Source organism: Montipora foliosa, chromosome 10 (assembly GCF_036669935.1).
Source record: "Montipora foliosa isolate CH-2021 chromosome 10, ASM3666993v2, whole genome shotgun sequence".
Classification (NCBI taxonomy): Eukaryota; Metazoa; Cnidaria; class Anthozoa; order Scleractinia; family Acroporidae; genus Montipora; species Montipora foliosa.
Window position 1 is genome coordinate 10,293,394 of NC_090878.1, and position 16,917 is coordinate 10,310,310.

A 16,917-nucleotide genomic window follows, 5' to 3' on the forward strand; every position below is an offset into this window, starting at 1 on the left:
AATTTAAAATTACTTAGTGTCTTTGCTTAAGTTTGTGTATATTTTCCATCAAATTTAAAATTGTTTAGAGGATCAATTGATAAAAAGTTAACTCGTCATCGTCGTCGTCGTCTTCGTCATCACGATCATCGTCGTCGTTGTCGTCGTCATCATGATCGTCGTCATCATCGTCGACGTTGTCGTTGCCGTCGTCATCATGATCATCGTCGTCGTTGTTGTCGTCTTCATCCTGGTAGATCAGATGTGGTCGACTCCTGCATTTCTTGCCCTTTGTGACTTCCCACGGTACAAATGTATGCCCAACCTTTTTCTCCGCCAGCAATCATTTAACGAAAGCCATCGAAAGGCGCGATTTTTTATATGCAACCATAGCAACAGTGATCTTTTTTCGTGTGAAGATATCATGTTTTCGTGCGAAAGCTCACTTGGTATTTCATTGGTGTTTATATAATAAACATCCTTGGAGACCCAAGGGCAGCTAGTCGGGACGATAGAATGTTCGTGGTGAAAGTTTACTACTAGAAGGGGAAGAGGACTTGGGCACTTGCTCTTACCGAACCAGTTCCTGAAGCGTTCGAATTGCCTGCTATTGATTGGCCACAAAAATGTTTTTGTGGCCAATCAGCGAAGACGAGCAGCCGGGTGGCTCTGATCTTTTCTTACCCGGAGTAGTTTTCTTCATCGATCGCCATAGTTCCGTAGCGCGTTCAACGGGCAAAGTTTTGTCGTTTCAAAAGTCGTGCGACGAACATGGAGATGTAAAAGGTAAGCCTGGCGTTGTGTACTAAACAAGTTAGCGAGCAAAGGTGCAGAAAGTGAAAGTCGTGCATCGCGTAGCGGCAATAAAAATTTACGATACCTTCGAAAGATCCGCCGTAAACATTTTCCGGAGAGTGTTTGTTGCTTGCAGCCGTGCTAAAGCTTGTAGTTCACGTTTTGTTCTGAAACTTTCTTCGGGGAACGCGCTATGCAACTATGGCGATCGATGAGGAAAACTACTTCGTGGAAGAAAAGATCAGAGTCACCCGGATGCTCCTCTTCGCTGATTAACCACAAAAATGTATCGTTATTTGAGTCCATTCCTCTTTTCAAACTGTAGCGCCAGTTGCGATAAGCTTCGAAACGTGTCCGAGAGGAGACCCACTGGCATGGTGTGACTAGCTATTGACACTGTCGGTCGGTGGGGGGGGGGGGGGGGGGGGGGAATACTCTTGTCTTGGAGACAGCCATATGAAACGAAGCCTCGTTTTAGCACTGTCCATCTTACCACCAAGCTCCTCGTGGTCATGTTTTGCCGTGACGGAAAATACGAATAAAGTGCACGAATTTCCGTCATGCGTGTCGGCTGAAGTCGCAAGCGCGAACTACGCGTCGTGTTTACGCGCGCGGTAATCCCATTCCCACGATACACATTCCCAATCGTCCGCTACACACGCTAAAAGCGAGGATTAAATAGGAGCCCTGATTCTTTTAGAAGAGTTTCAAAAGTTTTACTTAACAAGTTTTGAGGTTAGAAAAGTCCAATATGAGCCTTAAAAGGTGTAACTTACTCCAAATAACTTTATCTGCTCTATAAATATATACAATCAAGGCTTGTGTGAATCATTGTTCGACCCTTGTAGCACGCCATTTTGAATTTCAGCGCTCAGTTCATTGATGACTGACATGTGATCAAATTTGTCCGGAGATTGATTGAATGTTTTGAGAATCTCTTCTCTGCTGTTGTTCTCTGAAGCATAGAACATCTGAACTTGATATGCCAGCCACTGCGCATCCAATACACTCTGTAAAAAAAAATGAGAGGTTTAGGTCTGCAGTCCTTTATCGGTAGTCAATAGACCGTATTCGTATTCTCAATATTGGACTCCTCTATTGCTTCGCGTTAGCTTCCATTGCAAGCTAGTTCCAGTCCAATACTGAGAATACGAATATGGTACATTACTGAAGGAAGCATAGTATGTATATAAATTATGTGCAAAAATGATTCACTCACCAATTCATTGGTATCAACTTCTCCAACCATTAGAACTATGCCTATAAGACAACGCAACCGAAAAAAGACATTTTACAACACGATGGGCATGAGGTAGGGCGCCTTTGTCCGCAAGCAAATCGTATGTGAGCTATGACGTCCGATTTATTGTATCATGTTTTACGAGAGAAAGCTGAATGCTCTGCTTTTAGCTATCATCACATTGACAACTCACAATTATTACTCCCCCAGTAATTCTCTCCCATGATTACTGATCTATTAGAGCAGTTTTCAAATGACTTCCGAAAGTGATTAAGCGATTGCAATTTCAACGCTTAGTGATTGGTTTAAAAATCTCGCGCCAGTTTATCAACAACCAATGAGAAGGAAACTTGCACGCGCGATTTTTCCCGCGCTTTGAGCAAGTCACATGGGAATTGCTACGAATTCGGATTGGTTCATTTCGCAGTTTCCACCTGCTGTGATTGGTCGAAGTAATTACTTTGGTCTTTGTTTTACGACACTCAATTGAGAACCACTCTATCATGGGCAAAACAACTTCATTTACGAACCTTTGCTTTCTCTGAGATCTGTAAAGTGTCTCATTGCCAATGACCAAGGAGCGTTCTCACCTCGCGTCTGCATATTACAAAAAAGGTAAAAAAGTAAGGTAAAGTGACCGCTTATGAGCCAGAAGGCCCATCAGGCCTGCGCTTATCTCCGGTTTCCGTAGCATGAAGCGACTAGGAGTATTTATGCTCCACCCTGGATGGGATGCTAGTCCATCGCAGGGCTACCCCCAGCATTACGCCGGTACCCATTTATACACCTGGGTGAAGAGAGGCACCGTGAGAGTAAAGTGTCTTGCCCAAGAACACATCACAATGTCCCCGGCCAGGCCCTGAACCCGGCCAACTCGATCTGGAGTCGAGAGCACTAATCACGAGGCCACCGCGCCTCCCATAAAACAAAGGTACATAAAACAAAATTATTAGCTCAAAAGAATAAAATCCTCCAGGACCAAAATTCTAATCAGAAGGTGCTCAAAGAACACGCGCAATAAAAGGGGTCACTTTTGCTCAAATTCATTCAAGCAAGATAATAATTAATTTTAATTTAATTTAATTTATTACATACATTTACTCCACTAAAAGAAAATTAACAGAACTGTTCAACAAAGAAAAAAACAGGTGTGGTGGAGGTGGAGACATCGAAAAGTCCGTAAACACCATTCTAGGGATGCTCCCATAGCTAATTTCTAATTAAGTATTTTCTAATAAACAATTCACTAATTAATTATTCCTTATAAAACTTAAAACACTACTTTCAAAAATTGAAGTACTTTTGGGTTTCCTAATATGATTTATTAAAGTATTCCATTAGTTAACAACACGATTAAAAAAAACTATATTTAAATGCATTAGTTCTACTATGATAAGGTACAAGAGCGGAGGGGTTGGCGCAGTGGTAAGATCTCTGCTTTCCAACCCTAAGGTCCCGGGTTCCATTCCCGGTGCTGCCGAGACTGGAATATTTGGCGACCTTCTTTCCCGCTGAAGTTCACTCCGCTCTCCATCCTTCCGAGGTCGGTAAAATGAGTACCAGCATGCATGGACTGCTTAGAAGCGGCTGCAATTTGCGCCTGTATATGCTTCCATTCCGTTGGGGATAAATTGATCATTGTAAAGCGCCTTTGAGACGTTAGTGATGGGGGCGCTATATAAATGCACCACTTTACTTTTTTTACTTTTAAGGTCTTGTGAGTCATTTCTCCTTAAATTCTATCCTATATTTTTGCCCTTACAAAAAAAGAGCTTATCTGATACATCTACATAATTCAAGACGGAGATCAACAAACAGCAGCAAAGAGAGGGAACTCTCGACTTATTTCCAGGCACAATAAAGTGAACAGGGAATTTAAAACAACAACGACAGACATCATTTGATTACATAATAAGGACACATTGCGGTTAGAGGAGCTTTGTGTTTTATTGCCCAAATTATCACAAAGCTCTGTAAGCGTCCATAGAGGATGGACAAGTCATGCACAAGAGTTTAGGGAATTGTGATAGTACTTAACAAAACTCCTGCAAGTAAACCCACCAAAGAGAGGAGACGATCTTTCTTAGCGCAATTGGACGAAGGACAGGACGGGTGTTTGTCGGGAAGAGAGAAAACGGCCTTTTTACAGTAGAGACGCATAATGCGTCTGGAAGACTTAAGGCAATTTCTTGTAATGCGTCACTGTATAAAGACGGGCGTCTTTCAAGACGCACGAAACAATTTAGTTAGTCCAGATTCATAATTTATCTCTCACCCGTCTTTAAACAGGACGAACTATAAAAGACGTATTAACATAAAGTGCCCAACGTCGTCCACGCGCATGATCCATCTCTGGTATAAAACGGCCGACGACTGGCGAAGAAGACGATGAAGAGGAAGACGACGACAAACCAAACGGCGAGACTCAACAAACAGTAAAAGGACGCCAACCGGCATCAACGACCCGAACCAAACAACAGACGAATACCAGAATATCTGTGTGCAGAGGACGTGGACAGGGAAGAGTGATTTGTAGACGACCTTACCACCCCTACCAGGACACGTGGAAGAAGGGAGGGGGGGGGGGGTAGGGGAAAATTGAGACCTCTATTACTTGGAAGTTCCTCCTCGAATACCAAGAAGGAAAAAGGCAAAACGCCCCTTAAGGGGCAACGAACAGCGAAAAGCATCCATTTTCAGCATCCTTCGCCCGACTGTGCATTCAGACAGTGGATAGTACCTTCTGTTTAGATGAAAGCTCAACTCTGCCATCACAAGCGAACAATGTGGACAAAGACAAAGAACTCGCCCGAAAAACACAGAAAGAAATAACTATAGAATCAAATGATGAAACTAGTAGGGGAAAAAAAGCACTGAGAGAAAAATAAATAAACACAGAGAAGGAAGGATAAGGAAATACGTAGAAATAATATGGAATTATCGTAGTGCCTTGTTGTTTGTGTTATTGAATTGGCAGATGGCAGACATCCGAGTCAGAACATGGTGGAGGTAGTGCTCGACTTGGAGATGCCCCTGTCGCCATTTGCGCCGAGTTCTCCAACACATTCACCGGCTGTGGACCACGATATTGAACCAGTACCAACGCAGCAGCAGCAGCAGCCGCCAACACCAATCCAGCAGACAGTCCAAGCTACATCTACTATGGTGCATCCCCCCTTGGGAAGGTTTGCCCCCACTGCTCAAAGGGACTCCACCCCAAACTTAAGGGGACGCAGAAATGATGATAACAGAAATAACCATCGAGGCAGACGTCAGCATGACAATAGAGAAGATGTGCGACGACGATACGCTGGACAACAACACAATAGTCAATTTTACCACAATCGACCACAAAGACGTAGAAAGTGTTTCAATTGTGGTAGTATCGACCACCTAAAAACGGAGTGCCGTGCGCCACGCAGGAGGCTTCGCAAACGCACTAGCAATGTTACTTATATTTTTCAAGGCGAGATTAACCACCTTGTAATAAATCTTTAAATGTTACCAACAAACAGACTGTACCCCATCTAAAGACACTAGGTTAGCTTGGAATAGACCTCTTTAAAGCTTGTACGTTTTGTTTTGCCATTTCAGACCACGTGATGTTACTCTAGAGAACAGCTTCTTTCAAATGTCGTCTTATGCACGTGCTTATGCAGGAAAAATTTATGAAAAAACAAAAGGAGAATTCCCTTGAGAACATCACGTGGTCTGAAATGGGAAAACAAAACGTACAAGCTAAAGAGGGAAATTCCAAAGGAAAATAATACACAGCCCAGTGGTTAGGGGTTAGGATGCTTGCCTCAAGACCCGGAGATCCAGCGTTCAAGACCTGTTCTGAACGCGCTGATATTCTCGGTTGCTCTAGTTTGCCTCTGGCCAGTTCGGATTCTTTCATTAATGTTTCATTGGCCCTGAAAAGCCCCAACAGGGAGTGGTCAATTAAGTATGTAGGTATCTTGCATGCCCTCGGCCCCTATTAAAGGGAACATTTATGGAGGAACGGAACTTTTTCACAGCGGCAAATAGGTCAATTGAAAGCATGACGAGACTAGCCGACGATACCCCCAACACGATGCTGCCCAGTAAAGTGTTCTAGAAAACGTCACGGGGGAAAAGAAATCAACTCTAACACTCGAATCACGGTCAAGTCGCCCGAAACCCGAGCAATGTCAATGTCACCCGAACTTTATTGTCATGTCGTCCGAGACCGCGAGTTACATGTATGTCGCGCGGAAAGCTGATATCGATAAAGCTTCGGGCGGCATAACTCGGACTCTCGGGCGACACGACGATAATTTCGGGCGACTTGACCGGTTTCCTTAAAACTCTTTTGGTGGACTCTTCTTTACTCCGCGACTGTACGTAACTAACAACCACCAACAACTGGCTCCTAGAACAGTTACAGCACCTTTTTATACGTTTTGGTACCAACCTAGCCGTCATGCCCGTGTCAATCATGTGTGACGTGAACTCATGTCAATCATGTGTGACTCGTGACTCGTTTGACTGTTACATTTTTTGTCTCATTAGCATATGCATTTTCTTCTAATATCTATCAGCCAAAAATTAAGTGCTGAATATTGAAAGTGCATTGCATAATGAGCTATCTCTGAAACGTTGAGCGCAATTTGCCGGACAATCTCTGAGTAATGACACTTTGAAAACTCAAAATTTTACAAACAATGTATGGGCTCAGTACCGCTTTTGCCACCCTGGGCCCGGTTGTTCAAACGCCGATTAACGCTAATCCCAGATTAAAAATTAACCAAGGAGTTTATTTCTCTACTACTAAATGCTGTTCAAAGCTGATATTCAGCAAAACTATACATTAGAAGAAGTCAATCTTGAAAAACAAAAATAAGCAAAAGATACTTTCATCGAAAAGTTGAAAACATCAGACAAAAGTTTAAGTTAATCCTGGATTAAGTTAATCAGCTTTCGAACAACCGGGCCCAGGAATTTATCAGTTTTTGATGGCTAATGACTCACTCGTCGTCAAAGCCAAAAGGCTTAAAACTGGAAAATTAACTAAGTTTAACACGCTCTTTTACCTTTTGAAGTCAATATTGTAAATAGCATAACGCCTTCTGTCACCAATCTCATATGTAAATGAGCCAAATGTAAACACTCAGCTACGATTCGCCTGTAAGTATACGTACGGGCCTTACACCATAAATTACCGAGAATACGTGTCAACGGATGCCTATTGTAATGAAAAATACTGAACAACAGTACCAATTGTACCGCTAAAAACTCGAATAAACCTTCACACGGAATTCTTGTCGGCACGCCAGAGGAACCGAACCAATAATTATAAACAGTTTATTCTCAACCAAAAAAACCGAGTTGTCTGCAATACCAGACACTAGGCACCTGTTCCATACTAAATTAACGACAGGAGAAACTGTCTATTAATCATGGCTTGCTGCTCTTGGGTATTGTAAGCAGCTTATATATATTTTTTTTTGAAGTCTAAGTCATTGTTTCAATAATTTAGTCTTCTGTTTTTGGCCAGCGAGCCAATCACATTATAAGTTACGAGAGCTGCTACTGAACATCACCCATGAAATGATAACTTGAAAATTGCGTTTGCTAATCCGATGCTAATGATAAGATACATTTCATGCAGTTCTGGATGAAGAATGCAAAACTAAGGAATACATTAACTAGTTGTCGAACATACAGGAAGTCAGTCTGAGACTGACTGTAGTATTCTGACCTGATAGTGAAGGAGAGATGTGAAATAGCATTTGTGATCTTGAAATTCAGCGTACATGAATTCATAACCTTGTTCTCTGGGAAGAGGATAAATAAACTGTCGAAAAAAGAGTAAAGTATGAATTTGGAACAAGCTTCTTCCTAACCACCAATCTACGGCTCATTTTTGCAGCAACTAGGACAAGAAATGGCCAGATCTCAAGTAAGATTCTAAATTAATAAGAGCAGAGTTAACTGAAATTATTAATTTAAATTTTCAACCTCGGTTAATGCATTTCTCGTGCTCTGATCGGTTTACTCAATCTCGGTTATCAGCTTTTATTAAATTCTCAACCTCGGATAATGCAATTCTCGTGCTCTGATTGGTTCACTCAATCTCGGTTATCAGCTCATATACCTTAGTTTGTCCTTATATGGTAAATGACTGCGCTTAGCGTTGCTAAACTAAAAACGTTTACGCCAGAAAGCGAAATTTCTGTCGGTATAAAGCAAAAGAAAAAGGTTTTTGTGGAAAGTTTGGATCACTTTCGAAGCTTCGAGATACGCGAAAAGGTAAGAAATGTTTTTGTGATGAGCCTGCGTCTGTCTGACCACGAGGTATTACATGTACACAACAACGCATCTTCATCAACTTTTTTCGATTTCGCTAGGATTTTCTCGCTTTTTTCGCTCGTATTTCGTACTTCTAAACTTTTGAAGTTTAAGGAATTTAATAAAACAATTATTCCATTCGCGCTTGTTGGATATGAGACTGGTTATAGCCAACTCGGCGCTACGCGCCTCGTTGGCTATTTACCATCTCATATCCAACGCGCGCTCATGGAATAATTGTTAAATATACCTTACTTTGACCTTATATGGCAAATGATTGCGCTAAGCGTTGCAAAGTTAAAATTATTTTCGCCGGAAAGCGAAATTTCTCTCTGAATAAAGCAAAAAAAAAAAAAGATTTTGTGGAAAGTTTGGAACAATTCCGACGTTTAGAAGTACGCGAAAAGGTAAGAAATGTTTTGTGATGAGCCTGCGTCTGTCTGACCACCACGTATTTAACAACATCGCATTTTCGTCAAGTTATTTCGATTTCGCTCGGATTTTCTCGCGTTTTTCGCTCGTATTTCGAACTTCCAAACTTTTGGAGTTTAAGGAATTTAGTAAAACAATTATGGCATTCGCGCTTGTTGGATATGAGACTGGTTATACCCAACTCGGCGCTACGAGCCTCGTTGGCTATTTACCATCTCATATTCAACGCGCGCCCATGGAATAAATATTGTTAATTATTTTGTTCAAAATCAGACGAGTCTTTAGGAACCTCCTATTAATTTTGAGAACTTGCGAAAAGTCACAAGTATCAATTCACTACGCATTTTGTGAGAAGATATCACATCTTTCTGTTAACTTTCAAATTAACAAGTAGATTCCATGCGGCCATGCGTCTGTTCAGTAATACCGGTAGATCACAGATGACGTCAAACTATAGTGATGTCAAAAAAACAAAGTGGTGGCCAAGTGTGTTAAGTCATCTTCATGTATGTTTACATACCAGTGGAAATTTCAGAAATCTCTCCTCCATAATGTTATAAACATCACTCTGAAAAAGAAAACAATGAAAACATAAATCAGGGTCGTAACGAGGTATACGGGATCAGGGATCAAAGGCCTGAAAAGGGCCGGAATCAGGGATCACAACGCGCGGGATCTGGAATTACAACGCGCGGGATCGGGATCAGCAGTATTTTTCAAGGGATTAGGGATCAAATTTTTGCGGGATCAGGGATCAAAAATTTGGGTAAACATATGGGGATCAGTTACGAAAAAATATACCTCGTTACGACCCTGATAAAACCAGAGAAGCAAAAATACATGGCGTTAAAATAATCCTGATAGAAAATAGCACGATTGCAATAAATTTGAGTTTACTGTCATGACATGGCGTAAAATAACCTGCCAATAAAAGAATGATAAGGATGGTAATTGCTTTGATGAACCACACAATGTTTTTTAAGTTCATTTTTTTAATAAAGACAATACATGTTTCGGATGGGGCATCATCCATCGTCAGTTGGACAGTGAGAAATTTATTTATTTACTCAAATTCAATCACACAGAATGATGATCAAAACAAACAAAACAAAAACAAAGTATTAAATATATTTACAAGTACAAAAAGGAGATATCGGAGTAATTAGGCCAGTTTATACAGAATTCTAGATTTCCTCAGAGATGTTCGTGGATGTGAGTGGCGAAGTGTCTGTTGGTTTCACCAACATGACAGGCACTACAGCCTGCACATGAAAACTTATAAATGACTCACGATTGTAAATCCGTAGGGAAAAACCCATGTGCAGGCTGTAGTGCCTGTTATTTTGGTGAAACCAACTGACACTTCACCACTTGCATTCGCGAACATCTCTCTTCTGACAAACATTCCCACATCTTTAAACACAAGAGAAGTTCTGAAAATTGTCACTCCCGTTGATCAGAAGATTGTTTCAAAATTCTCCGGTCTGCGTCCACAATCGTCCAATTGAAAATCAAGGAAGCCATGCACATCCTTTGGGAGCAGCCATCTTTATATTTCCAGGTCAAACATCTTCATTTATCCCTTTCATACTAAGAATTAATTAATCTCCTTTCTTAGCTTAAATAGTTTTACTCTTTTTTTTTGGTTCGCGCCTTCATCCTTAATTATCCTCGTTAACATCTCACTTCGTTATACTATTTATTGCACATTTTCATTATATTTCTCACTGTACAACTGACGATGGATGATGTCTTATCTGAAACATGTATTGTCTTTTTTAAAAATGGACTTCAAAAACATTGTGTGGTTCATCAAAGCAATATCCTATTAATTTTCATGCTGCTACAAAGCCTAATAATAATAATAATAATAATGATAATATGTAAAATATTTTATTCCCTTTTAAAAACAGAAAAATACGTAACATAACTTACAGAAATATTAAAAAGTAAGAATTGGAAGCACAATACAACATTCAAAATTATTATAAATCATAAGAATGCAATCACCATGTCAATAACAATTTCCAAAATACATATTCCTTGTGGCTCAGATGTGATCAAAAAGCCCTTACAGGCAGTACAGTGTTTTAGAATTAAGGACATGGAAAAAGAAAACTTCAAGTTAAAAGAATAATAATATTTATAATAATAATAATAATGATGATGATGATGATATTATTATTATTGCTATTATTATTAATATTAATAACATTACATACTGGAATTGCAGCACTGATACAGTCCTTTTCTCTGTGATACTCTCGCCATATCTAAGATTAGGGAAAAAAACATCCTTTTACATTTCCAGCCTAAACTTAGAGATATCTTATCAGGTTGTTGGTTCCAAGGCCTAACCAAACCGATAGCAAGGATCTGTCTTAAAGTTTGAAGAATTCTGTGGAAGAACCCAAAATCTACTTACAAACTAAAGAGAAATATTACTCTTTGTAAATAACTTGGCACAGAGTGCCTGGTATTGGGAATGTGATCTGGCCTTGTAAAGAGCACTTAAGCCTTTCATTCTCATGATTTAAATGTTGATTCTCCTAAGTAGTACCATGGATTTCTTTGTTGGGTAGTCACAAGAATTTGGTGTTATATCAAGTTCACACCTCTTAAGCTGATAATATTCTTCATTCTCAATACCTGTCTGACCGATGATTCATTGAAATTGTGATGAAGATTTCAAAAAAAAAAAGTCACTGCTTACGAGCCAGAAGGCCCATCAGGCCGGCGCTTATCTCCGGTTTCAGTAGCATTAAGCGACTACTCCCCCCTGGATGGGATGCTAGTCCATCGCAGGGTTACCCCCAGCATTACGCCGGTACCCAATTATACACCTGGGTGGAGAGAGGCACCGTGAGAGTAAAGTGTCTTTCCCAAGAACACAACGCAATGTCCCTGGCCAGGCCCCGAACCCGGACCACTCGATCCGGAGTCGAGCGCACTAACCATGAGGCCACCACGCCTCCCACTAAAAAAAGATTTACGTACCGATAACTCCCGAGAGTCAAAGGGTTTTTAATTTATTTAAAGCTGAATCTGTTGGGTGTTCCGTGGATGGTTGTTGTAGCCAACTTGTCACAATAATAATTATGGAAATTGCTGATACACTAGCTGCTATCGATCCTACCTGCCTGATTTCTTCTGCACTTTTATTAGCAATCTTATCCAAATGCATGATAGAGCTGAGAGTCTATGGAAGGAATAACCACAATGCATGTCAATGTCCTTTCACCCGCTGAGCCCTGTGAGTGACACTTAAAAAAGATACTCTGTCTAATGCCAGATGATTTTAATCGTCATCTCGAGGCATCCTAGGGTGTTTGAGGTGTCAATGGCTTAAGTTTTAAGCAGCCAACATGCCAGCTGAGACTGATGTCTATGTATAAAACAATTTCATAATTCACTGTCAACAATCATTGCAGCACGTTTGATCGACGGTTTGAAAGAGATGAGTTAGGAAGACAATCTGTAAGGTTTATTACCCCTAAATATCTGGACACAAGTGGCCTTATGTTTAAGTTGAGGGGAGGGTTTTGTGACAAGAAAGCAATAAGAAAACAACGGGGGGAAGGAAATAGCGAAAGAAGAGGTGTTGCGCTGATCTTCGTCATCATTTCTAGATCCATGCAAATAATAAATACAGTCACAAACAGAGTGCAGCTCATTCGTTACAATCCTGGACATACAGTGTATCTGGCGATCTTTAATGTGTGTATGTGACTGACTCATTCAGGGCTTTCAATAAATTCCAAGTTGATTGGTACAGTACACGATTTTGAGTTAACTTACTGTAGTAGGCAATGGGAACCATTAGTGATCATGAGGTGACAAAGCTCTTTTCTTTAACTTGTCACACTACATTAGACTTCAGTTATGTTCAAGTTACCTAGCACCTATACATAACCAACAAATATTTATAAATTACTGCAATGAAGTGACCACTGGCCTATTCAGGGACTGTTACATGTATGTACCTTTTCCCCATACACTGATGTTTCTCCTTTGGATGATAAAGGCTTGTTTCCAAGGAGCAATTTCTGAAAGTACAATCACCAGAAATAAAATGAAAATTTAATTTATAGAGAAGATAGTCATAAAATTGTAGAAATCATTATCCACTTGGTTTAACCCGCTGACTCCTAAGCCCTACAGTTTACCTACAGTAAACCAAAAACATTTTAATGTTTTCATCGCAAAACTCTTTAAAAATCACCTCAGCTGCTTTTTGCTGTATTTTCTTTTTGAACCTTTCAGCTTCTACCTGAGCTTTTGTATCCAAACGGAACTTCTCCTCTGCACTCTTTTCTTCCCTGTGCAATGATGTAAATAGTGAAAAAAGAAAGGATTATTCTCGGAATCACACGAAGTAAATGGATGACAGACCAGTATGCTTATACTGTGCAATTCTTTCTCTCTCCACTGAAAGTGGATGTCAGAGTACAAAATGATGTACTAGTACCTCAGGCAGCAACTACATGTATCAGCTCTTAGCTTTTACTTAATTAAATACTTGACCTTCACTATGAAACAGACCAACTATGGAATCTTATGAGATAAAGCTTACTGTGTCTTGTACAATCTGAAGTTGAATTTTGAACAATCTTGTATGCAAGGCAGGGGCTGCGGAGGGCTATAGCCCCTCCCGTCTTTTCTTACAGTGTTGTTTTGGGCTTGATTGAAGACTTAGTAATTTACACTACTTGTACATATACCAAGACCTAACCCCCCACACCCCCCCCCCCCAAAAAAAAAAACCTTCCCCGCAGCCCCTGCGAGGGCCAAGTGCACAAAGCAAAATTGTTGGATCCTGGTGGATCTAACCAGCAAATTTGTATTGCAGACTCAAATGGCTGAGGCTAATATAATGGATAGGAAAAATATAAATAGCCTCAGCCATACAGCCAGCCTTGCTCTATTATTGCCCGTTTTGCTGGGCCAAAAAAGTGACTGCAATAACGAGGTGACGATATTACTGAGGTGGCTGTAACGCGGCCATTAGTTTGCTCTGCAAATAGCTGAGAAGCTAGTTGAGGCAGGGCAAGACAAATACACGAACAACTCAAATAAGTACCTTAAAGAAACAAAACGTCATACTGGAAGGTTTCCAGAATATGTAGGTTTAGGATAAAAAGAATTCGTGAATTGTGATTGGAGCACAAAATACAGGTCTGCGCAGCTCAGTGCCTCTGTCTCTCATCCATTTCAATTTTGCCTGCAGCCAATCATGTTTGCAGCTTCAGTTATTCAACCAATCACTGCTTTGGCTGTTGGTCATTAACCCATTCTAATGCAGTGATTGACAGCAGTTAACAAATATCAAGGTTGATTGAACTGAAGAGTCTTCAGGCTAATCAAAGTGGCATCAGTTAACCCTTGAAGTGGCTCCCATTGAAGAGTAAAATCGTCTGGATTTAGACAGAGTAAAAGCTACAAGTGTCACTCTTCGAAGGGGAAAGGTTAACTGAGGCAACACCTCAAAAGTGTGCTAATTGGCTGAGATTTGAACTTGCTTGCCTGCTTGTCGAAAGTGAATGTACCTGTGAACACCAAGCACTGTGCTTAAACTTCAATATTCTTTAACCCACTGATACTTGCACTGCCTCCATTGATGAGTAAATCTATCAAGACTCACTCCTAGGGGTCAGTAGAGGGCTTTAGATACTAGAACGAGAACGACTACGTGTACGAGATTTTCTCATAGAACAACAGTGAGCGCATGCAACCAGCGTCATTTTGGTGGGAAAAACGTAATATTGTCGTCATTTTAGTACGAGGTTTTGCAAAAAATGTCATCGTGTCAAAACAAGTCACCAACACGGTACTAGCAGTTTTGGCATTTTTTGATCAGGAAAAGGCTCAGTTACCAGCGATAAGAATAACTGAGCAACCAATGCTGCTAACAAAGGGTAAGATTAATCATCCAGGTTATAAATTTTCTCAGTATTTTTGCTTAAAACAGGCAGTCAAATCTCGTACCCGTTCTCGTCCTAGAATCTAAAGGTCCCTAATAGGTTAAAGGAGGCAGAGCTTTTGAGTAGATAATTTTACACGGTGCAGTTATTACTGCAACCTCAAATACACTATCACTTGCACAGCACACGAAAGAAATAATGCTTTTAACAGCAACCTCACGGACATCAATATTCTTGTGTACGGCTACTACTGCAATTAACCTGCTACAAGTCCAAATGAATCTCGGTATTAATATAATTAAATTCGTACATGTTTGTAACTGTACAGCTGTATGTGGCAAAGAGAAGCCTTTAAGAGGACGTTTGCGAAGTGAATTAATCCCGATTGAAGAATTACTGATCGATGCAAACAACATTTTAGGTGACAAAAGGGTTGAGCCAGAGAGAAAGTGGTTGGGCAATAATTTGGACATTGTGTACACGTACTCGATGTCGCACTAAGCTACGTCCAGTTGACTGAGGTTCGCCTTGTTTGAATATCGGTAGTTTACTAATATCAGTTTTTTCCCTTAATCATCTTTCCTTCGTTACTTAAAACGGAAAGTTTGAAGAATCTGAACTTACAATCTCCCTTCCTTTATCTCGTTCCTGACTACTTTTATTCTCTCAGCATATTTCTCGTAAAAAGGATTCGATTCTATGCCATCAGTCGAGAAATAGACAGCTCTAGATGACGATAACAGCCTGGTAATTGATTTAGCTGAAATCTGAACCGGTAACCTTTGAAAATAATTGCCTTTCGCAAACTTTGAGACGAGCGAACGCACTCTCATCGTAGCCGCCATGTTCAATATGTTTTTGAGACCCAGGTTCTTCTCTGCTGTTTTAACCAAGGTTGGTCCAAGAGGGTTGGGCCATAAGAACGAAATATTTGTTCATTTGATCCCGCTAAATTCAAATAATCGGTCATAACTTTCTCAGGAATCAAACAAGCAGCTGAAAGAAACAGTTTCGTCCAATGTCGTGTGTCTTACGCATTCAGAGACACCGTTTAGAGTATCATATAAACGTGCTTTGCGAGGTCAGAACTTTCTTTCAGGAGTACCAGACGAACCGCCCTTCTTCCTTTTTTCCCTGGCTGGCATTCCATCGCATCAACCCTGGTTGCTGGTTGTGTGGGATTCAATTTTGCTGGTTGGCTGAGCACCATTAAATTTCACTGCTTGCTGGGAAAATTTCCCTGAATTCTCGCCAAAAATAAATTTTATGGTTAATTGTTAACTGAAAAGTAGCATTACTGAAGTAGGGGTGGTATTGCCCCTGAAATGATGGTTGTACGTTCGTGCACATCAGGCACATGGTAGCCTGTGTGGCAGACGTATTTCCGGTTGCACAGGTTATGCACGTGGTGCCTTAGTTGTCTTTCGTGAATGCCAGTTAATGTTTTAACATAATACAGCTCACTGTGTTGTCATTTTGCTGTATGCTTTGTTTATCTGTCATTGTGAGCGGTAACAGATCGTTGCCCATACACGTGGTTCTGTCCGCACTGTGTAGAGTTGGTGTATTACTGTGGAGATATTTTGATTCTTTGGGTTGCAGGCTTGCTCCACTTTCGTTGAACGTTTGGTAAGTGTTATTAGCAATGTTTTACGCTTACTTCTTGAAGCATTTGGTAAGAAATCACAAAGTCAGGGGCACCCAACGTCAATTTTCGGAAAATATCTGTTCGGAAGACGATTTGAGATCTAGAATTTTCGGAACATTTGTTGCAAAATTTCTTGCTTGCCTTCCTGTCCTAGGATTTTCGAACATCTAAAAAATGGTTTCATTGCCCATTTTTAACGGATTTTTACCCTAAAAAGGTCACCAAGAATTTTCGGGAGCCTTCTTTCTGGCAGAAATTTTCGAAAAGGTAAGTTTTGATCCTTATAATTTTCGGATCACTAGACTTTCAGCTAGGAAATCCGAATAGATGAAAATTTTTAGGGCATAAAAATATGCCTATAGCTAGCGTTTAAATACGAAAATACGTAACATTGCTATGTTTAAGTGCTTTTGAACTATATTTTCGTTGGTTGCCCCTGACAAAGTCAATTTCTCTTCTCATTCCTTCCGTTGTAGAGGCACTTTACTGAAAATTAGTGGCGTGGGTGTTCGATTCTTCCGGCTCTAGTGTACTAGACATTGCAGGTAAGGACGACTGTTCCCTAACTTTTGTTACTGAAGTCAGTGTCG

The 16,917-nt window shown here is 40.5% G+C and overlaps 1 protein-coding gene across 2 annotated transcripts; it reads right to left on the reverse strand.

Annotated features, from left to right (window-relative positions):
* Window positions 1–1,542: 1,542 nt before the first annotated feature.
* LOC137974060 (ATP synthase mitochondrial F1 complex assembly factor 1-like) lies at window positions 1,543–15,557 on the reverse strand. Of its 2 annotated transcripts, XM_068820977.1 has the most exons (10): window positions 15,304–15,557; window positions 12,981–13,077; window positions 12,742–12,804; window positions 11,895–11,957; window positions 10,981–11,031; window positions 9,279–9,326; window positions 7,737–7,832; window positions 2,545–2,611; window positions 1,994–2,034; window positions 1,543–1,784 (listed from the first exon to the last, which is right to left on the reverse strand). In XM_068820977.1, exons 1-10 carry the CDS (start codon window positions 15,522–15,524, stop codon window positions 1,587–1,589), a joined length of 945 nt encoding a protein of 314 aa, XP_068677078.1. In that variant the 5' UTR covers window positions 15,525–15,557; the 3' UTR covers window positions 1,543–1,586. The 2 variants fall into 2 exon arrangements, with proteins under 2 accessions (XP_068677078.1, XP_068677079.1); XM_068820978.1 differs by lacking the exon at window positions 7,737–7,832.
* Window positions 15,558–16,917: the final 1,360 nt, after the last annotated feature.